Genomic DNA, 23,552 nt, shown 5'->3' with positions numbered 1-23,552 from the left:
TAAAATACCCCATTGTTGCTTTTATTTTATTTGAAATGTATTTCTCTACCTAGCAATACTAATATGCATAGTTTGTCAAAATAAATATTTTTTCTAAATACTGAAAATTCCAAGAATATTGATTTTTTTCTCTTGTAGTACACTAATATTCTTATAGTAACTTATTATTCATTTAAATTTCAATTAATTGCAGTATTGCAGTTTTTTTATGTGTTACAACAATATTAGTCTAATTTATACTAACATTTGGTTGAAAAAAGAGTTAAAAAAAAATTATTTAGATGGCGTTGTACTTGTCACGGAACGGTTCTGTGATATAAATTTTGAGCCCAGACTAGCTGTCACGGTTCTAATTAAAGCCACTTATCGCACAATTAGAAAAATATATAAATTATGAAATAAAACACTTTAAACTCAATTAATTTTTTACAAAACAAATTTTGTACATCCTCGAAATCAGTTTATAAAACAGATATAGAAAAAACTATTTGTTAGTACTATGAGAAGTACACAGATAATAAATTTTGGCTCTCTGCACTAAATTTTGATTGGTAAATATTTCCTGTTAAGTTTAAATCGAATTAATAAATTATACAAAAACAAACATTTTTTAATGACAACATTTGGTTGAAAATGACAAGGATACAAGTCCAAAAATGTTCGTTACCAATCATCTATAGTATTGAATTCAATAATTTTATTTTGACAAAAACTCGTACTAGGTAACTAAAAATATTTCTAGCGCTAGTACAACGGTGTGGGAACTTACAAAGAAGGGGCGGGAGCCCTGCGCACTGGTCCCGACCTGGGACTGGAAGAGTGAAAGGTTTCCATCACCGTCTGCGACACACCGAACTTGTTGCCGTGCTGGCTGAAGCGCACACGAGTGACCTTGGCGAATGTGCCACTGGGGCGCGCCACTGTCACTGCTGCTGCGTGCCCCCACTCCCACATCTGCACCGAACCGTCTTGCGAGCCGGTCAGATCTGCAACAACAGTCATGAATTCATTTTTACACCTAACCTTTTTCTAGATCTATTGACTGTGATACAATTCTTTAGTAAACATTTATGAGCAATTCACTCAGGAACTAGTTTAATATGGAATTTTTAAAACGTACGTAGACATACATAGGGTGCATATTGTTGCAGTGTTCGTGGACCAGAGTTTAACTTGACTCTTATATCATGTTTTGCAAGTGTAGGAGCATTTTTGGTTCAAACTGATTATATTTCCAACGCCACACCAACCAAGTTTGCCTTGTTGCCCCCCCAGATCCAGGAAACACAAATACATAGGTCTCAGTAACCTACTTCGGTCAAAAAACATTAAATTTCATCCTTTGTCATATACTTTCGGTCTACGATATATCTGGTGCCATTGTTTGTCTTGGTGTTGAGTTTGTCTTGTAGTCCCAATAAAGTAATTATGTATATACATAAGTATGACTGAGAAGTCTACTTTGGTCAAAATGTTTCTATTTACGGTCGTTTGAATTCACTTATAGTCCCACAGTTGAGTTTGCCTTATTGCGCAGATCAAAAAACTATAAAAAATATGTAGTTCTCTGAATCTACTACGGTCAAAAAGTGTCTACTTTCTGTTTTTATAATTTACTTCCGGTTTAAGATATTTCCAGTGACATAGTTGAGGTTGTCTTGTCCTGATGCAGAAAATCCTATCATTTCTGGTATAAGAGGGAAATCCTTATCAAGTTCATGCAATATTTCAAATAAACGTTTTTTGCATTTTAGAACTCTTGTTGTTTTTTAGACTGTAGTCTGGGAAGGAATAGATCGTTGAGACATGTTAGTGTTTGTTTTCCCTTAAGCCACTATTAAAATGCCAAATCACAAGGTAAAGGAAATCCACCAGTTTCAAATACCTCATGTGGAAACATTTACAGCTTTATTCATTAAGGTTGGTGTTAAAAGGGTGTGTTTAAACAATATTTACAATGCATTAATGGTTTAACATTTTCTGCCTCTTCGATGAACTTCAACTGAAAGTGTCAACTGTGAACGTCAACGTTCTGAAACTCATTTTTGTGACAGGTCAAATTACAACATTTAAATATTCGCGGGGAATTAGCAGACTGTGACGTAAGTAAAATCACATGTTATCGGAATTGAGATTTATTTAAATAACAGAGAAATATATTAAACTTTATACAGGAACAAATTAAAATAATTAAAATGAGTTAAACATAACCAAAATTCGTTTTTACAAAAGTACCAAATAAAATTACACAAAAAAGCCAATTGTGGGATAAAATGACTTGCGTATTGATGACATCAGAAAGCACATGTTGCAAAAAATTTAAATAAAAAGCTATAGAAAAATAATAAAAGAAAATAGAAAGACTTAAAATTGATCAATTATAGTGAACGTGATAAATTTTGATAATTATGAGAAAAGAATTAAATTATATTCAATCGTGAAGATGCTGATTTTGAACGGGAGAGGGGATGAGCATTGTTTGAAGCCGGTACGCGGGGTTTTTAGCCGGAGAATCTTTCTTCTTTCTCTCTAGAGCTGAAGCAGGGAGGACGTGTACTCGTGTAGATCCACCTGTGGTACAGTAGTGATGCAATATACGAAATTGTGCAATAGTGCATTAAAGTTATAATCAGGGATGGGATATTGTTTTAGTGAATAAATTATCAAAGCAAAGTGAGTACAATTAGTCAGTATCACATCAAAATAAATTGACATCAAAGTGATTTGCTTTGTTTTTCCATTGACTATCCCATCTGCGAAGAAGTGTGGTAAGTAAAGAAAATAAGCTTTAGCTCAAAGAATATTACATTTCAAAACTTATTAAAATCAAAGTGATTGATGAGAACCCAGTGAACACTTTGTGAACTTTATCCTAATATAAATAATCATATTTATCAGAGCCTTCAATAGAGTGATATTCAGTTTTGAACTATCATTCAACCTACTTAAAAAACCTGAGATAAATATAGACCTAGTGCTAGTGATATATAACGTGTAGCCTACTTTCACTAACACAAAGTACACTTCCAACAACACCACAGACATTGAAGTTTGATCATTATTTAAATACCGACTTGGAACAATATGACTCAGCCAACAGGGGACCACAACACACGTTAAAAAGCTGATCGTAAGCAAGTCGCACAGCCAACGAGGGGCAAAACACACTTAAAAAAACCGATTGTATGCAATTTTTGTTTGGATCCTTCACTTTTCTTAATAATTCTAAGTTTCTTAGACTAAACTAAACGCTACCACGTGTACACACATCAGTGGAAGTGGTGTAAATACTTACACAGAGGAAGGAGTGGGTGAGCACTGACTCTCCTGATATTGTCTACTCTGTGTTTCAGCACCTGTGGGCAGAGTGAGTTGTCAGACACACAACTATACTGCACTAACTGTCATTACAGTTGTCAGACACACAACTATACTGCACTAACTGTCGGTACAGTTGTCAGACACACAACTATACTGCACTAACTGTCATTACAGTTGTCAGACACACAACTATACTGCACTAACTGTCATTACAGTTGTTTCACATAAGTCAGTTATAGTTGACTCGGTTAATACAGAAACTTATCGCAACAGTTAACTTATCATCTCAATGTAAAGAGATCCGCAACTTTCACAAAATCTCTTTATATAATTTTTTTATTAGTTAAACTGCACTTAATTATCTAGTCTAAAATTGTTTTATTAACTAGCGGTTCATTAATTTGGCCTTAAAACAACAATGCTTGTACTCGTTAGATATTTAAATTTTAATTCTAAAACGCTTAGACAACCACTTTTGCTGTAAAAGATTTTTATCAAGAAAAGGTTTTCTTCCTTCAAATAAAATAAACTAAATAAAGTTAACTTCTTGCTTCAAAAATAAAATCAAACTAAAAATTTAACCTTCTTATAAAACTAAAATAAAATAAAGATTATAATTTAATTTAGAATAAAATGTACTTCTCTATATTACAGATGAGGCCAAATAAACTGAACTAAAAAAAAACTTCCTGAAAACTTCTCAGTACCACTTGTCCCACAACCTGACACAAAGTTAAGTTGTATGGGCCTCTGGTTAGTTTACAATTTTATTCTATAACCCAAAGAATTGTCAATGTGATATTTTATAAAAATGTTAGATTAAGTTATAGATTTCCCTTTTGCTATATTTACCACAATTGGTCTAAATTATTTTGTCTATCTTTTAGAGTTTTTTGTTTTTTAGATTTTCTGGATTTTTTGTATGCTGACTTTGTAAGTTATTAATACAATTTAATATAGTGGATTTGACTTTGTCTATTGCTTGAATGTAAAGCTTAATGACAGTAAAATTTTTATTTATTTTATCTGAAAGATTGAAAATAAATTCAACTTTAACGTTGGAATTTAAATTTTAAATATTCCAAACTGTAACATTTAATGATTTTTTGTTTATCATTAAAATCATTTTGGAATCCAATAGAAAATAGTTCAAAACATTTTATACTATACTCAAGTTTTAATAAATATATTATGCGAATGTTGACTTTAGCTTCATTTCACCTTCCGTTTAGTGCAGCGTCAGAAATTGGACGCTGTCATTTACTATATTGTGGTAAATTAACCCTTCCCACCATAGCTACATTATGTGGAATATATTATACTTGTAACTAAATTAATTTTTTTATTGTACTTTCTCAAAAAAAAGGGGTCACTACGTAGAATCTTCAATAACTACCAGAATCTATATAACCGAATTATTTTTAAACAAAGCCGGAAGAAGCAATACAATTATTATTACACACACTCTAAAGATTAAAAAAGCTATCAATCTTTAGTTTTATCAGGACTTCTCTGTCGCATTCAGGGGTGTTCAGTGAAGGGGTGGACGAAAATTTTAAGGAAAGGTTAAGTTGTATATAAATTAAAAGATATTTCTTAAAATGAAATTAAGGATGAAAAAATTACCTAAAATAATGTTGTGCCATTTGTAGTGTTATTGAATATTGGAGATTCAAAAATCTAAAATGATTTGCACACATAAAGTACAAAAATGATCGAATCAATTTTGAAAAGTGTAAAAATTCATATACTTATTTCTGATGGTTTTTTTTATAGCCATGAATTCAAGATGATCCTAATTATTACTTTAAATGTTTGAAATTCCTTATGCAATGATACATTTTTAAATATTTCCTGTCATCAGAGAAATATGTCTTAAAAGGCTGTGAATATTAAACTTAACACAGTATAAATCTGATTGTACTATGAACCATGAACACAATTGATCACAAATAATAATTTTTTAAATATTATATTTTTAAACGATAATAATTCCCAAAATTGTTAAGAGTTTATTATTTTTTAAGTATGTTTGTTCCAGCCTCATCAAGATTCGTAAAAGGATAAATAAATTAAACTTGACCTAAACTACACTTAAGATTTTGCTGTCTCTTCATACAAAATACCCCTGAAAACAACAAAAAAGTGCCCCATAATTAAAGATGTAGGTAAGCTGTACAATCGTTTACAATTGTATCTTCCTGTGTGGCTTTGTTTAAAAATATAAAACCGTTCTGATATACAGCTGTTTTTGAAGACTCTACAGGGTGTCAATTAAGTCTGGAACCTCTTTTTAAATTTTTAAACCACAATATAAAAAAATACCAAAGTTCACACGTGCTTACTGGTGATAGTAACGCACATATCTGCCCAATTACCAACCAGATAATCCCTTTAGGGGACGGTCCACAAGGAGTCAGACAAAATTCTTAAATAGCAGCATAGGTCAAGTTTGGTATCAAATTAAAGGTCTTACTTAGCAGAGTACAATGCCGCAAACCGGAATTAAAAAGGTTGATTCATTCAGTAATTATAGGTATTTGAATTTTAAAAACAATTGAACAATGTAAATTATTAAGTATTACAAGTAAACACCAATTTTTAAGTACCTGTGATCAAAGTAAGTGTTCAAAATGTTCCCCTACCATCGTCTGTCAATGTCCTAGGCGGTTGTAAAAGCCATCCACTGCATTTTGAAAGTAGTCACGAGGAACATCTTGAGCTTCTTGGACTATGAGATTTCTTAGGTGCGCCAAATCTCGAGGCTTAGTACGATAAACTTTATCTTTGAGATATCCCCAAAGAAAAAATCCAGTGGAGATAAATCAGGGGACCGAGCAGGCCACTATACTGCACCACGTCTTCCAATCCATCTGTGAAGGAATATTGTATCCAAGTATTCTCTAACAAGGAGAGCAAAGTGTGGTGGCGCGCCATCTTGTTGGAAATAAATTCTTTGAAATTGTCGACCAAGAGCAGCTTGTAGTGCAGGAATTATCTCATTTTGGAGCATTGCTAGATACGAGTCACCACTTAAATTACCATTGATAAATAATGGGCCCATAATTTGATTTCCTACAATACCTGCCCAAACCTTAAGTTTCTGTGGATGCTGTGTTTGACTCAGTCTGCCACTTTCACATTCTAACAGTAGTTGTGTTATTGGTAATAATTATTGATTCCTGGCTTCGATTACTACATTGTCAGATGATGGTAGGGAAACATTTTGAACACTTACTTTGATCACAGGTACTTAAAAATTGGTGTTTACATGTAATACTTAATAATTTACATTGTTAAATTGTTTTAAAATTCAAATAGCTATAACTACTAAATGAATCCACCTTTTGAAGTCCAATTTGCGGCATTGTACTCTGCTAAGTAAGACCTTTAATTTGATACCAAATTTGACCTATGCTGCTATTTAAGAATTTTGTCTGACTCCTTGTGGACCGTCCCCCAAAGGGATTATCCGGTCGGTAATTGGGCAGATGTGTATGCGTTACTATCACCAGTAAGCACGTGTGAACTTTGGTATTTCTTTCTATTATGGTTCAAAAATGAAAAAAGAGGTTCCAGACTTAATTGACACCCTGTATATTCTAGCCACAGTTAAACAATTCTATGTTGATTTGTTTTTAGATAATAATTAATATTGTATTACATTATTCTAATAATCTAACCGTATTTGATAGGACCTAAATTCTAGGCACATGACAGTCTTTTAACACTTTGTACCCTGAGCCCTTAATACACGTTTCGGCGTGGCTCCCTGGGGGTTTTATGATGCTTTAAAAAAATTCTGTGTTATTACAGTAATTATGTTATAAACTCATATTATATATCTTTTTAAAGATAGAGATACATACTTTTTTTTAATGTATACAAAATATAAAGTTTATTTTCAAAATAAAATTATTACATAATATTGAATGTTATGTAAAAAATACAAAAAAAGTTTTTGCTACATAGCTTGTTAGTTCAGGTACTTCGCCTTAGAGTGGTAATTTTTAAAGCACAATGGTCTGAATCAAATACAGGATTTCGCAAATTTTGGTTTAGATTGTTCATAAAATCAATATTTGGTCCCAGGTGTGTATCAAAATCATCGTCACTTCCGACTCGCAGTCAAACAAAAAATCGCGAATTGCATCACTTTTGATTTCATCACCCATATTATTTAAACTCAAAAATAATAAGTAAATGATATAAAAGAAAATCAACGGAAAGTCGAGAAGAAAGAACAAAGCGAGTGTAAATACAAAACAAAACACACGGATAACCTCACATTGGTTGCATTTGCATTTACTTCATTCAGTAAGAAACTAAATTTCTGATTATTTACAAACAGTTAAATTCACATTTATAGTACATTATGATAACATTTGCTTCAGTATTTGTCGGCAAGATTTGTAGAAAACTTAGTAAGACATCACTAAGACTCACAACAACACACAACGTGAAACACTACAAAGCAAACTGACAGTACCGACGATCAGCCGCGGCGCCTACGATCAGCTGTCTAGACTCGCTTGAAGTATGACGATAAATATACGTATTTCATTACTACAATGTGACCCAAGGATCTCAAAACGAACAAATACAAACTTAGACAACCAATGAACATAATCAAAATGTTTGAATCTAAAAATAAGATGACTGAGCTGAATAATACAATTAAATAACACGACCCGAGCTATACTCGGGCGCCGGTAGCAGGCGCTGCAGACGCGGCCCGACCTATACTCGGGCTCAGGGTACAAAGTGTTAATAGTTTTTTTCTTTGGTCTGTGAACCACTATCTCATTTTGAGACGTTTTCTTCTGACTTTAAAAATTGGTTTTTGTATAGCCTACCATCAAACAGTCCAATGTACACATAACATTTGTATGGTGGAAAGGGTTTAATCAATGCAAATATTGGGTTTAGCTCAATTTTGCCTTCCATTCAGTGCAATGGCTGAAATGGAGCTAACTAAACTTAACATTCACAATGAACCGGATCTTAACCATAGTGATGGATGGCTTTTGTCAATAAATAAATAAAAAAATAGCAAAAACACATTCACACATGATAGTACATATTTGCAATTTTTATATGTCACTGTAAACTTGTAGTTATTTTGCTAAAAACTTGTACATTGACAAAATACGGCCTGGCCAAATGCAGCGGCACTCTAAGGGTTAAATCGTTTGACCATTGTTTACTGAAATGGGTTGTTTCAATTAAATTAAATATTTGTAATTATTTAATTTTGAAAGAACCATGTGTAGAGAATAACAAACTTCTTAGTGGTCTTGGTTACCTGATAAAGCAGACAAAGACAGATGATAAAGACTGTTTCCAGTCTCCAATAACACTTCTACCCAATCCATCATAGACAGATCTATAAATTACTTAAAAGAGAATGTTTGTTTTACTCATACAAATTACGACATTGACAAATTTTCTTTCCGTTTGGTATTGGTATAAATTTATATATAAAATTATAAAACAAATTATATACAAATCCACTCAAATAATTTTAAATTAATAATTCATCAAATAAAATAATATATTGATATTTATATTTAATTTGAAATTTAAAGTATTCAGAATTTCTATTATCTAACCCCTAAGTTTGTTTACATTTAAAAACTGATGTACAAGCCTGATAACCAGAAAATATTGCAGTGGCATAAATTTGATTGTATACAAAATTAACAATTATAAATAGATGGATCAGATTTAAATCCAAGTATCGGTAATAACAATTTTTAATATTAAAAAAATTCACAAGTTGTTTGTTTTTTTAGGAAGAAGAGATAATTTTTTGTTCGTTTCTCAAACTATTTTAGTGTTACAGTACTTGACATTCCATTTTAATTTTACTATCTGAAAGCCAAAAATTAAATTTACTACATTACTTGATTTCCGCTTCCTTTGCAGTTTATTATATTTCCAATCAATCTATAGACTAATAGAAGTAGACAATGTACATGCTTATAAACTAAACAATGGTACAAATGTACTCTTTCGAGTAATAAAATGTTTTGCGTTATCTTAACATAAACTATGTTTTAAACATTACACATAACATAAGCTACAAAAGTTATTTTCTAGAACTATTTACAGGAAATCATTAGGTCGTATATACAAAAGTAAATTGTGAACTACAAAGTATCTATGAAGAATTTACGTCTACGTAGATACAGACAGTTTTTAGAGAGCAATAATGAGAAAACCGTGAAAAAATGTCATAAATAAAACACAAAAACTTCAATCAGTAAAACACACTGAAATAACAATTTAAACATGCGATGGGCCTGCCAAAAAGCCTGAATTAAATTTCGATAATTTATCGGAGAAGATGATAATACACAGTGAATATTACTTTTATAACAATCATTACTGACACGCTTACTTAGTGATGCCCCAACTGATAATATCTAAATATTAATTGTGAATATGTGTACATCGAATGTCTTGTGTCTTTAATCTGAAATAAACAGTGAATTGAACAGTGTTTACTTGTTGGGAGTTAGTTACAAGGCACAAACAAGCTCTGTTAGTTTTCCTACCCTCCCTTCTGTAAGACCCACAAACGGCAATAAACAGCCAATGTAATGTCAATAATAGGTAATACAAAGCCAGAGAAAAAAAAACTGCAGACAGACACACACACACACACAGAACTTGAAAAAAGAAAAGCTAACGAAGGCCATGCTTCTTCATGTAAACGGAGGCAAATTCCAGAAGCAACTCAGTTTCACTTCTTCAGAATGCAAAGGAAGTGTACCAGTCTTTATGACCGATATAAAAAGCGGTTTTTAAAATATTTACCAACTTCAAATATACGAGATGTCAACAAATATAGATAATCGTACTAAGCTACTCAAGTGATCCACCATTATTTAGATCTTCCAAAATCTCACTGAGCAGACTGTAACTGCTTTGACGATGTACAGGGTTTGTTCAGAAAGTAGTCAAAGATCCTGTTTTCAACAATATTGTAAAAGGTAAACGTAAAGAACGTCTTACTTCATCAGGAGAAGTTGGGGCTAAGAGGCCCTTTATGAGACAACCTGGGGATCAACGGTTTAAAAGGGACTTCGGAACCACCACCAACAGCCAGGCAGGCGGCTGCTTGCAAAGACAGGATCGCTCAGCAATCACCCATCCAAGCAGCAACCTCGCTCAACGTTGTCTGATGTGTTTATCTTGCGATAACCGCCGTACCCGCTACCCTGTGCCATTGGCACTATTGTGTGTCAGAGCACGTTTGGATCAGTGGAAATCTTAGAGGGAGAAGTCAGCTGAAAAACGGTGGATCGCTCAGTCTTCTTCTGTTAGCCGGAGAGTAAGGAAAGGCGTTTTCCATAGAAATCATTATTTGTGTTATTAAACTTGGCAAGAACGTGACGGAAATTACTCTAATGTTCAAAGATAGTTTTTAAAGAAGATTATCTGTCTGAATGCCAATTGCTCCAGTGGCATTTTAAAACATCGGAAAAAGGTTGACACAATGAATATAGCATGGCCATCACAGTAATAGTGTCATGAACAAACAACATTTAAATTGACTATCTACTTCTCTTCCAGAGAGTATACTGGTCTTGTTTACTAGAAACTTTTGAATTACTCTCTTGATTGTATTTCCTGATAAGCTCCTGAGGTTGTCTGGGAGGATTTTTTTGAGTTTTTGGCCAATGTAAAAAGGTTTTTTCCAATAAAGTGCGATCCAATTTTGAGGTAAGATGTATCTGGAGGTTATGGCGAGTGTGGTAGTTACGGATATCCCCATTTGTTTGTAGGTTTAGCCTGTCGACATGTAAGTTGGCTTCATAGATGTAGAGGCCTGTTACTGTGAATATGCCAAGTGACGGATTGAGCATCCTTTCAATGTCACAATTGGACATACCAAAAATTGTCATTCATAAAATCATTACCAAAAAGTTGAACAAGCAGATTGATCTGTTTGGCCAGACGTCTCAAAATACGAAAATTTGCATCACAACAACGCACGGGCCACAGCGCCCTTCCTCATCATTAACTTCAAAGCCAAAGCTGTCAACTTCTTTTAGTTTAAATGTCTGAAAGAACCCATGCAGAAGACTCTTCAAGACACGTATGATGTGTATTTAAATAATTATCCTGTGCAATATCAATGTTCTATGATCACTGCATGTAAAGTTACTTGACAATTTAGGACTTCCATGGGCTCACAAAATGGCTGCCACGGAAATCCAGCATTCAATAGCGGATTTCTCCCTCTACCATTCCCAACCGATCTAAGCACGCTGTATGTATAGGTATTTCGATTTTCAATGTCAGGATAAACTCTTTACATCTTATTTTTCGTGAACGTTACTTAATTTAATTAAAAACCAATGTGAATAGGACAGTTTTAGTACAGGAAATCCCTAAAACCAAGGCTCAAAGTGAGTTACATTAAACCCAGCACTAGAAAAATTTAAATGGTTAATTATGATTTTAAAAACTGGCATGCTTTACACAGCTGTAACTAGATATTCGACCTGTTCTTTCTTTCTTCTTGATCGCAGATTATATTGTGACAAACCGTAAGCGTGTAATGTCTTCTAGAGAGTTCAACAGCCACAACCTCATTACAATTGGACACTTCTTCATTTACCTGTGCGAAGAGAAGGAACATTACATTTGCTCCGAAAAAGAAGTTCACGTTATCCGTTACGGAGAACATTATGAAAGGTTTGCACGAGGAGGAAACAGACAAGAGAAGCTTAGCGAGTTCACTGCAACAGCTTCAACACTACGCAGAGCTATGAGCGCGGCGAAATACTCAACCTTACTGCAGCTTAGCACTTGAAGCGATGAAGAGATTCTGCTTCAACAAGAGTGGCAAAGCTAGCAACTGGACTGACCTTCAGAGAAATTATGTAATCCCAATTACTTTCCGTTTCAACAGCGAGAACCGCTTGGTTGTTGAGAGTGTACTGTGCAGATCTTCCCTGATGTTTGGAGAAAAATAAACAACATAGCATCAAACATCAAACATTTGAGTACACCAAATTAACACTACTCATATTTAAATTAATACATTTCATTCAACCTTATACGAATTTATTTTGTTTAACTCATTGTTTGTATTTTTCTTTATTAGTCCTGTCATGGCTTTCAAACCAAATTACAATAAATTCTTACAAGAGTATTTCACGTAATACAACAAGAACAGTGATTGGAACAATTAAGGTTTGTTTGGTTGCCAATAGTCAGTATAACAGAATGTCTAACATTTGCCGTTGTTATCACATGTTACAAAAACACTGCGTTTCGAGGATCGGAAAACTATACTTTTCTTCAGATGTAAATAAAAACTATAAGATGATGAAAGGTTAAACATACGTACAATGTGAAAAAACTAATCAATTAATTGTTGTTCACGCTTTTATATTTATGAAATGCAAACGTGTCAATAACTAAATCTTCAATTGAACATCAAGAAATGTATTTAGAGAAGGAGTTGAATTTTCTTTTTCAGACAGAGCAGATCTTGTGTTCAAACAAAAATAGGCACCCTGAGTCTGTCATAAATAATTGCAGAATAAATATTAGAAAACATCGCGAGTTGGAAAACAAAGACAAAGAAAATCGGTAGAGTAGACAGAAAATTAAATATTAAAATCAGTTATAGAACCCAAAGCACTGTTAGACAAAATCTCGTATAAAGCAAGTAAAAAATGGCACGCAGTACTCAAAAAACTGTTTGTAGTATAAAATTTTCATATCCCATATAATAGCCTACATATGTAAGACAAAAAGACCACTAAATGTGAGAGCTAGAGAACAAAAAACACAATAAGAGAAAAGAGCTAGTGGAATAGATTAAAATTACTCAAAATCGCCAATCTGTAAATCATTATATGAAGTCGGGTGAAGCCCACATAACACACTGTGAAAATTAATTTTGACAAATGTAAATGAAGTAAGTTTCACAAATAAAATCAACCACTAAATCCATTTTCTGTTCATGATAGGCCATTTTGAGAGCCAATATGAAAAAAGAATTCAAAACACAAGTTCAAGAAAACAAACCAAGGCAAAAAAAATGTGCCCTTTACCCCTTCATAACCACCTGCATATTGTTATTTTGTTTCATTGATGAGTAAATTAAATAGTTTATAACTTTTGCTAAGTATGCTTCACCTTGTCTTAAAATATTTTTTTTACCTATAAGAGGATAGATTACAATCCTCAAAATGTACTGATCTATTTTTGTAACATGCATGACTCCCTATGGAACTGTCAGCTAGCTACTCCTTTGCTGCATTTATAAGATGAAAATTTTTCCTAATTATGTTTTAGGCAGATATTTTATTAAAAAAAAAACTGGTCTATTGCAACTTGTTTTTGTGCAATCGGGTCATACAACTGTATTGGCTCGGTATTGTATTTTCTGAACTAAAATCTCAATTTTTAAATCAACAAACTGTTATGTCATTTCATCTGAAGTACATTTCTGTATCGGTGGTTATCGGATATTTGCCTCTATTACAAATACGCACTACAGGATTCACAAGCAGACAAGCGCAAAAGTTACAAAAACGACAGTATCTCCACAGCAACATACACATTTTTTTGTCAAACAACTGGAAAACCAGAAGGAAATCAATATGGTTTTCTAAAAACGCAACATAAATATTTGTAAGTAAAATGTAAAACAAATAATTGAAAATGAGACAATAGAATTAAAACAGCTGTAGAGAAAAAAATTAAACTTGCCTAAAAAAAGTGAACGAAGAAGTTTATTATGCAGTTTAGTTACATAGGTAATTACAGAGCTCCTAAGTTATTTCCAATTTTTGATAAAGAGAACGGAATAAACGTTGAAATTCAAAGAAATTGTACACCGAACATTTCTGAAGTTTGTTCAAACCCTTTGAACAGAAACCACAAGTAAATTTTCTCAAACTTATAAGAAAATAAATCAACTCAAAGAAGCAACTAATCTAACACATATTGCAATCAATTCTTTAAAAAATCTAAAAAAGACATCAACTATCGCGTTAAAAGAAGTACTTGAACCACTTTTTGAAAGTAAGTATGAATAAAACACCTACTGGTCTGATATTTTGCATTTCAATTAAATGCATTGAAAATAACTGTAAGAAGGGAACCAAAGAAGCAGCTAGAGTTGTTTATTTATTTATGTAACAACGGCTCCATGCAGAGACATGAGGGCTCACCGGTCTCAAGAGATGGCGGCGGCTGCGGTCAATGACCAACTGACAGAAAGCAGGGTCGTGCGACCCGGGGAAGTTGAGCCCTTTCATCTGCGAGGCCGCGGCCACGGACAGACAAACACACAGTGACAGAGACAGACGTACCAAGCACAGACCAACACCACGTTACATTATGTCACACCACGTATCTGCGGAAACGCTTTTCTCTCCGGATCATGGTGTCAGTTTGCTTTGTTTTTTAACATTTGAAGCAATTTTTGAATGATTTCATGTGAGTGAAGTCACGGGAGGAGACAAGGCGTTTCCGCAGACAAATGGATGGAATGAAGTAAACCCTCTGTAGTAGTTGTGTCGTTAGTGAGGCTGAATTAGTGAGCAAGGCTGAAAGAACGGCAGAAATAATGTGTTAAAAACATTTCCACGTACTTGATCAAAAACGTAAAAATGGATCGTACAATGTATAATCGTGTAATTTCCAATAAAATTTTGTTTTGCCTATTTATATAATTTTTTATATACAGTGGAAATTTATTTTCACCTGATCTGAGGGAAAATTACAATATACGGTTTGCTTACATTATTTCTGCCATTGGAAATCAGAAAACGTGTTAATAATAATAAGCAAGAGTGTTAATAAAAAAAAGTTGCATTGTGTAAAATTTCAAACTCGCACTTGACTGTTGTTGACACAATTTTAGAATTGAAATATAAATAATGTTTTCAAACAGAATTTTTGTCAGATATAAAATTATAATTAATATTATTAATTTTTAACTTGGAACCAAATTCGTGGATTATAAATTGGTAGTACAGCTAATGACCACAATAGCTAAAAATTATTGTTTCCAATGAAGAAAAAGTGAACCAATGGGTAGGCACTTTAATACATAGTCCGCTTAATAATATCACGATTAATTGATCCATAAACAAAGTGATAAACCAAATACAAACGTAGGGTGTCATGTTTAAGAGACAACTGAAATCAATATTTGTTGTTATGGCCGGTGAGTGTGCACAACAAACCAAGTGCGGTCCAAGATAGAACAGTAGGGGAAGAGACAGACGAGACGCGAGCGCGTCAGCTCACGTCAGCTTACCGGCAGAGCTTTCCCCCCGCCCTTGCTTGCACCTCCACCCGCGCCATTCGCCGCCTCCGTCTTCACCTGTCCAACACACAGAGTGGCACCAGTCGTGAGAGGCGAGGCTGCTCCGCCGCTGTCGCCAGCGAGACAGTGCCACACAGAACCAGAACATACCGTCGGGCACGCGTGCACACATTTAGTCCCGTCGGTGGCAGTTTCGTTAAAAATGGTGTCGGTAAACACTGAGTTTATTATTGGTTTAATGTTTGTTCCTAATTCGAAACTTCGAAAAACTTTTTCTAAAACAGTTCTTGACTAAAGGATAAATCTAATGAGGATGAAATAAGAGGGACATCACAAAGAATTTATTGAGAACTGGAAAAAATCCATCTGTGGTACAATAAAAAAAAAAATCGAACTAATAATTAAAAGCGAATTTCATTTCAAATGCATTTAAACCTCGACTAGTAATATAAAAATAATTCATCTGAAACACTTTTTAATTCTTTGCCGTTTCTCCAAAAATCAATAATTTTTCCTCGCAGGGTTTCGCAAACAGGATGGGTATGTTCTGATTCTGCTTGGCCAAGTTACAGAGAACATGCAATGAGTTACACGAGGATTGTCACCAAGTGACTATTATGTGACTTGTAGATCTGAAATCAACCAATGTGTATTACAACTTCTGTTATATAGTATAAATTATTGTAATTAGTAAGGTTTACGCCATAGTGAAACAGGTTTAATTATGAGTGGGCTGTGAAATTAATAACCCCTTAGCAATGACATGTGAAATCCAAACAAGTCCATGAACTCCAGGATGTACGTTTTCTATGAATAAAAAATAGCAATTTTCACATGCTGGCCAGAATAAAATGTCAATAAAAAGATTGTTAAAAATGATTGTGTGCATTGTAAAAATATATGGAAATTGTGTTTTGTTAGTAAAGAAAATTTAACCAGATATTTGTAAAACTGATAATTTAGACGCACAGAAAAATTAAAACTATAAAAGGTCGTTATAACGAATAAAAATCAAACTATATTATAAAAAATACAAAGAAATTAACATAAAACCTTAACACACAGGCTACTCAAAGTAGTCGCAAATCTACTGAACAAAAGTAATTTCCCACATCTTAAACACAAAAATGCCAAGAGGAAATCAAAGTTTCTTAGAACAAGTCTAGCCAAAGCTTTCAAACCATCCAAGTTCTACAGAAATGCTGGTGAACGCTAAGGTACTTTCTTCAGAATACACACAAATTACTCCCATTTTGCACACAAAAACGTACAACAGAATAGGATAAAACCAAACTTCAAGTGTCAAAAAAATTAGTGTCACACTGAAAATATTTTAGAGTAAATAAAATTTACTATCAAATTGTGTAGTTTATTACATAAACAGTACCAAATTCAATTTGAATCATCAGATTAAATAGTGATCATTGTCCTGAAAAATCAAAGCAGCAAGAATACAGGAAATATTTACTAACATACGTTTGATCATTCAACAATAGTGTACTAAAGAGTATCATACTTTATAATTGACTCTTCGGTCACTTTGGTAAACTGCTGAACTGTTGCAAATGTCCGCATGAACCATGCCAAGCTTCAGTCAGCTTCTGTTGGCTTACAAGTGTAAAGCTTGAACATGCGTGGAGTGCAAAGGATCATGGGCACAGCCATGCAAGTACGTCAGGGTATCACACTGAGACTGCAATATATAGACTTGTTTTCGATGACATTTCATCAAGTCTACGTTTACTAATTTGTCAGTATGGACTTTTTATGGAGGGAGAGACGAAATACAACTGACACTGAATTATACAGAATAAATCTCACACAAATGCAAAACATAAGTCATTGTGAAGTTTGTAGAAACAATCAATCAAAACACAAGTATCAGGTATAATGATCTGCAGCTGACTCACCTCAACTCTAGTTATTACACACAACAAAGTATTCATAACCTCATTTTAACATTAGTTTCTTTTGATCGCAACTCTAAAAATATAATCTGTTAAAGACAATCCTGTGAATGATAGCTTGAAACACGAAATATGTAACGCACTTCACTGGAATACACACGTTGTATACATATGGTGTGACTTACCACCGAGCAGGCCCCACGTCCCGTCTGCCCCGCCAAGCCCCCCTGAGGGCTGGTGGCCCCACCAGGGTTGTTGGCGGGGTTCTGAACCACTGGTTTGTCGGGTGGGTGTCTGAATTTACCAGAAATCCGCTAGTAGGCAGAAGTTCCGGTTCCCTAAAAGGTAAAGTTTTACAAATAACATTATTTTCGGTTAATTGCTGATACACAAGTTATACAACAAGGTGATAATTAAAAAAGCAGTCCTGAATTTTGAACAGTACAAATCCTACACCAAAAATAAATAAATTATCCTAAAATGTTTTAAAGTAATGTTAAACAATCTTGCAAGTTAGTATGCAAGATTGTATACTAACTCAATCATGTAGTGTGTTTGCTCATTAGTATGTATTATAGTAACAACCATGCACTTTTTTACTAATTTTTGCTAAAACATTAAATTTGAAATTTTGTACAAGAAATCGGTTCTAAATGTAACACCAAAAATAAAAGTGGCTCATGAATTGAAGCTTGTGGTACTCCATACACAGTTTTTATAGACGATCGTGCATTATTAGAATTTGTTCTGTGTTACACAAGGTACTTAAACAAGTCGTCTCCTTTTTGTGAGATATGAACTCAACCTCTAAATTGAGATGAAAACAGCTGAGTTGAGATGACTTACTTGTTGAGACTCATGAGGTCCAGTTCACACTCATCTTCCAGCCAAGACGGCATCTCAAGCAACAGCGATATGTCCATCTCTTGCACCTCTCGTGGCGTGGCCAAGGCGAGCAGACCCGTACTCACCTAAAATATAGAGAGATTAAAATGTTGAATCTTCTAATCTGTATCAATGACCTCCTCAAGAAACAAATCAAGAACTAATAGACAAGGAGTGAAGCAGGTTGACATGCTTGGTATTATGAAGTGATTTGTATAGCAGAAAATATAAAGGCATGTGTGTGAAACAAAATAAAAGTATAAATTTCTCTATATTCAAGATCTTCCCTTAAAAATTTGGCAAGAAAGATCAGAAAAGGTTTCGGCCAGGCGTGCCAGACTAACTAGTTCCATATCACGTTCAATACACAGTTTAATTGGTTCATTTACTTGTTTTGTTTGGAACAGCTCGTAACATTGAGCATCCAAATCAATCCAAACTAATTAATTTGTCCTGCTTGAAACACCAGAATTGGAAGGGAGTAGTAGGCTCTTGGTCTTGCAAAAATAAACCTGTTATGATTTTAAGATATCACTGAAGAAAACTACTTGTAATGCTGTGTCCATCTGACCATACATCACTGTAATTTTCAAGTTTTGAAAAGTAATTTTTTACCCCATACCCAATCTACGCTGAAAATAAAAGCAATATTTTTGCTTAAACTGCAGTAAAATTAGTTTTAATGTCAGTGTAGGTGAAATCTGGAGAGAACAACAACTTTTCTTAATTTTGAGTTGAAAGTACAGCAGCAGTAAAGTCACTTGTACTGGAGTAGTATTTTGTTTATTGAGAATTTGTTATAGTTCATTACAATGGCCAAAAGTTGCAGCACATTTCAGGTAAATATAAGCTAGAATAAACATGCAACTTTAAAGCTGCCAGTCAGATATGACCAACATGGCAATTGAGAAAAAATAACAACAGATAACGTGTTGCCAATTAATTGTTATATTCCTCTTTTTTTAAAGTTTACACGTTAATTAAAGTGTTTCATAATACGAGGTCCGACAATAAAGTAATGAGACTGAATTTTCTATACAAGATGTGGCAATCCTGCAGGCTTGTATGGGTACAATATCCTTTAACCTTGATCTATAAGCTGCTTCTAGTCCAAGCGGCACATCGATGCAACTGCTGAGTTGTGAGTTGTGTTGTAATAAGTTAACACGTGTTTGTGTCTCTCGTCACAGAAATGGAACCGCGGATAATATTGCGCAACGGTATGCCATTTCTTTTTTGCGTTAAATTGGGTAAAAACGTAACAACAACTTACGGTAATCTTCAGAAGGCTTTTGGACAGGAGTTTATGACAAGTGCTCAAGTTTTTCGTAGGCGTAAAATGTTTAGTGAAGGCAGAACAAAATGTTGAAGATGAAAACCGAAATCGACTACCATCAACTTAGATGGATGTCAACTTGACCAGGGTGCGTAAACTCATACGATCTGATCTAAGATTATCCGTGAAAATGATTGTTAAAAGAACTGAACATCAAACCGATAAACTGTTTGTCTAGTAATAACTGAAGATGTTGGTATGAGAAAGATTTGTAAAAGTGGTCCCCAAAATCTCAAAACCACAAACAGCGAGAAACACAGGAAAATGTGGCAGCCGATCTGTTAAAGCAGACGGAAATCAATCCAGAATTGTTGAGAAGTGTTATCATTAAGTAAGATATTACAGAAGATGAGTTACAGAAATGTTTACCATCAATAGCAGAAGCGCTGGAAAAAGTTTGTGTAATCAGGAGGGAACTACTTTGAAGGAGACAACACTAAACTTGACTGTAACGATAAGCAAAATTTTTTTTCTCATTAGTCTCATTACTTTATTGTTACTACTTGTATATGTGAAGGTGAGGCAGTTTTCAAATGGTTAATTGATAGATTAGAACATAAAAATGTGAAAAAAAAAACTTATAGAAGAGGTTGACAAGTTGAAACGTTTTTACACTTGATTATGAAACCATCCACAAAATGGTTTGTAAACACCTTCCCACCCACAGAATTGACATGTAAAGTACTGTAATCCGAGAGAAAGTACTAACATTGTTGAGGCAGAAAGCAGTGATGGAGTCCTGTTCCTTATGGATGATTCGGACAGGTTCAGGCAGGTTGTGGCCTGCGGCGTCGGGCCTGTCACGTTCTCCGCTCACGCTCTCCACCAGCTCTGTGATACTGGGCGCACTGCGTCGTTTGCCGAACACGCAGCGGATGAACAGCTCTTGCACCGGCTCCTGGCGCACCAGGTAGCTCCAGAGTCTGCGTGCCGGTGCAGCGGACCAATGCCTGGGGCCGGCTACAACTGGACACCAAGCTCAGTCTCTGGATATGTATTAACACACCCAATTTTTTTTGTTTTGTGAAGTGTAAGCCAAAGTACTCATTTAGATCCTCTGAGCACTTAAAACTGTACCCCAACGAAAAAATATTTTTATACTAAAAACAAATTTTTTTATAAAAAATGTGAAAGCCTAACTTAAGTTACATTGATTATTTGAAATTTCATCCAAGAATTTAGACTTAAAGTTCATACTTAGCAGTATTATAATATCATTGTCTGTTTTGAGTCATAAGAGCACAACGCCTAAAAGTATTGTATTGTTATTAAAAACAGCAAACAATGGACACTGTAAAACATATTACTAAGAGTCTCAGTTATTACATGGTCTGTCAATAACTTGCAAGCATAACAATGGCGTCCATAAGCTATATACAAGTGGCGTGTTGTCGGCTAAAAAAGTTTAGGGACGAGGCTTTAAAAAAAACACAAATTTCTGACAAAAAGTTTGTTTTTAATGGAACACAACAAATATTTATAACATTATAACAATAATAGTAAATATGGACATGAATACATACAAATCAGTAATCAATAGGTCCTCCAGTTAGCTTTATAACATTTCTTTGATCCGTTTTTTTGGGGCATCGAATCAATGAGTGTCCAGACAGTCTTCCTTCTTGATACTACCGCCATATCTGTGGCCAACATTGAACTTCCAGTTCCAGCTTTGTTCTTGTGGTTAGGTTTGTTTCTTCGCTAGCACGGACTAGGCTCCATGGTTATTCCATAAATTTTACTATCGGGATTACAGATCCGGAGGCTTTCGTCGGTTGGCCACTTCATGAACCTCAACATCAGATGATTACTGAACCATTCTTGTGTGTGTCTTGATTTGTGGCCACGTGTGCAGTTGTCTTGTTGTGGAAAGGATGGTAATTTTCAAACCAAGCAAATTTTTTGGCAGATGGTAACAACAAGAATTCTTCTAGAAGTTTGACAATATTTAATACTGTTCATTGTGCCTTCAACGAACTGAAGCTCCCCAAGGACCCTCACTTGAAATGCAACCCCCAATATCATTAACTAGCTTCGCCACCCCGGCCTGAACTGCAGGCGCTACATCATGCTGGTAATGAAATTTTTCAGTATTGGTACGTTCGTTGTAGCCCTAACTCCTGGGCGCCTTGGAATATAGTTCAAAACGGCCTTTCATCAGGAAAACAATAACACGCCTGCCAAGCTAAGCTACTTTTTGTCCACCCTAATCGAGCCTTGCACCAAACTTGGCGTGTCTTTTTGGCCTTGTCATTTAACAAAGGTTTGCGTGATAGCGTAAAATGATATACATAACCTGCATCTCTAAGTCTGGAACTCACAGTTGCTACACCTCACATTGCGTAGACGATCATCATCTTGTTTCATGCTGCTTAGTAAATCAGGTGCACTTGCATTTTTTCGTCGGTCCTTCTTTGCTACATCACGAGTAGCTTTACGATCCATGCCGAGGCGTGGATTTTACGTGGCCTACCACTCCGCGGGGCATCTCAAATTCACGGGTTACAGGCTAGGTTAAAAAAACGTCTCGCACTGTATTTTTCAACACATGTTTTAGGACACATGTAACTTGGATGCAAGTTGTATCGGGTATGAACTAACCGGTTTTATACATACCGAGTAACTTGCCATTTAATGAGTCCCCTCATAGACTCACAGATGAGCGCGGGCGACCCATAATCACAGCTTTAACTTTCACAACAACAGCGGAAATAAACAAATCACAAAGGAAGATTGCAGTACAACTGTCACAATGGCAGTGTGGAATGACGCTGCGCAGGCTTAGTTTCACAAAACAACCGCCAGGAGGAACAATGACGTGCAGTACCTGCATGTCTGTAAACTGAAGGCTGTCTACTTGTAGAAGCGAAATTAAAATCTCAACATTGTTTTGTTATAAATATGTTCGAAAATAAAATTTTATTTGTACCTCTGACCAGTTGAGTACAAAAAATTTATTTGTAACTAATGGACCATATTTTTTTAAAATTGATCATCATATTATAAATAAAAGTACTGTGCAAGTTTCATTACAATATGGCAAAGCCGTTAAGAAGTTATAAAAATAAAATATCTCAAAAAAACAAGGTTTTTTTGGCAGCTATCCTTTAAAATACATTTAATGCATGCTCCTTCTTCCACATTTTTGGAGATAAAATATTGAAATTTTGGAAATAAAAACTTGAATTGGATGTCCTTAAAACAGCCAAAACACATCCAATAGCAATGAGAATTTAGGTTAGTTTAAGGGCCATACTGTAACATTTCTCTTTCAGGAACAGGTTGTTCCCTAAACTTTCTAGCAGCGACCACTGTACATAGCAAGAACGGATGATTGCAGCCAAATACATGATGATTGATGACATGTATAGAAACACAGAAGATATTACATTTGCTTAAGAGGCTTGCGGCGAATGAGAAATATTTTAATTGCTTTTCTCGAGCCTAGGGTCCATATAAAAAACCTTTTGCTGACAGGATTTGAAGGGATTTTTTTACTTATATAAAGTTACTCATTCCGTTCTTGATTTAATAGCGTTTAGCAATTCGACAATCAAGAGTCTGAAGGTCAAGTACAGAGTACTTCAGTTTTGTACTATGACCTACAGACTATAGGTCTTTGTAACCAATTTTATTCATAATAATAGTTTGATACTTATATGCAGAAGTACAAACTTGAAAAGAACTACATAAATTATTTCTTTAATTAAAGTAAAAATTACAACAATAGAAGCAGAAAAAAAAAAAAACCAATTTAGAGTGTTTTTAGTGCTATGACTTTTACCAAAGCAGTAAC

At 34.5% G+C, this 23,552-nt stretch overlaps 1 protein-coding gene across 1 annotated transcript; it reads right to left on the bottom strand.

Annotated features, from left to right (window-relative positions):
• Positions 1-769: 769 nt before the first annotated feature.
• LOC124373751 (dmX-like protein 1) lies at positions 770-22,201 on the bottom strand (the record flags this gene model as incomplete). Its single annotated transcript, XM_046832096.1, has 7 exons — positions 22,078-22,201; positions 20,466-20,722; positions 18,382-18,506; positions 17,721-17,873; positions 15,620-15,887; positions 3,296-3,356; positions 770-986 (listed from the first exon to the last, which is right to left on the bottom strand). Coding segments are annotated over exons 1-7 (1,205 nt in total), but the record flags the coding sequence as incomplete, so codon positions are not given.
• Positions 22,202-23,552: the final 1,351 nt, after the last annotated feature.

Source organism: Homalodisca vitripennis, unplaced genomic scaffold (genome assembly GCF_021130785.1).
Source record: "Homalodisca vitripennis isolate AUS2020 unplaced genomic scaffold, UT_GWSS_2.1 ScUCBcl_6312;HRSCAF=13469, whole genome shotgun sequence".
NCBI classification, from domain to species: domain Eukaryota; kingdom Metazoa; phylum Arthropoda; class Insecta; order Hemiptera; family Cicadellidae; genus Homalodisca; species Homalodisca vitripennis.
The sequence above is the reverse complement of the archived record's forward strand: the minus strand, read 5'-3'. Positions and strand labels throughout refer to the sequence as shown.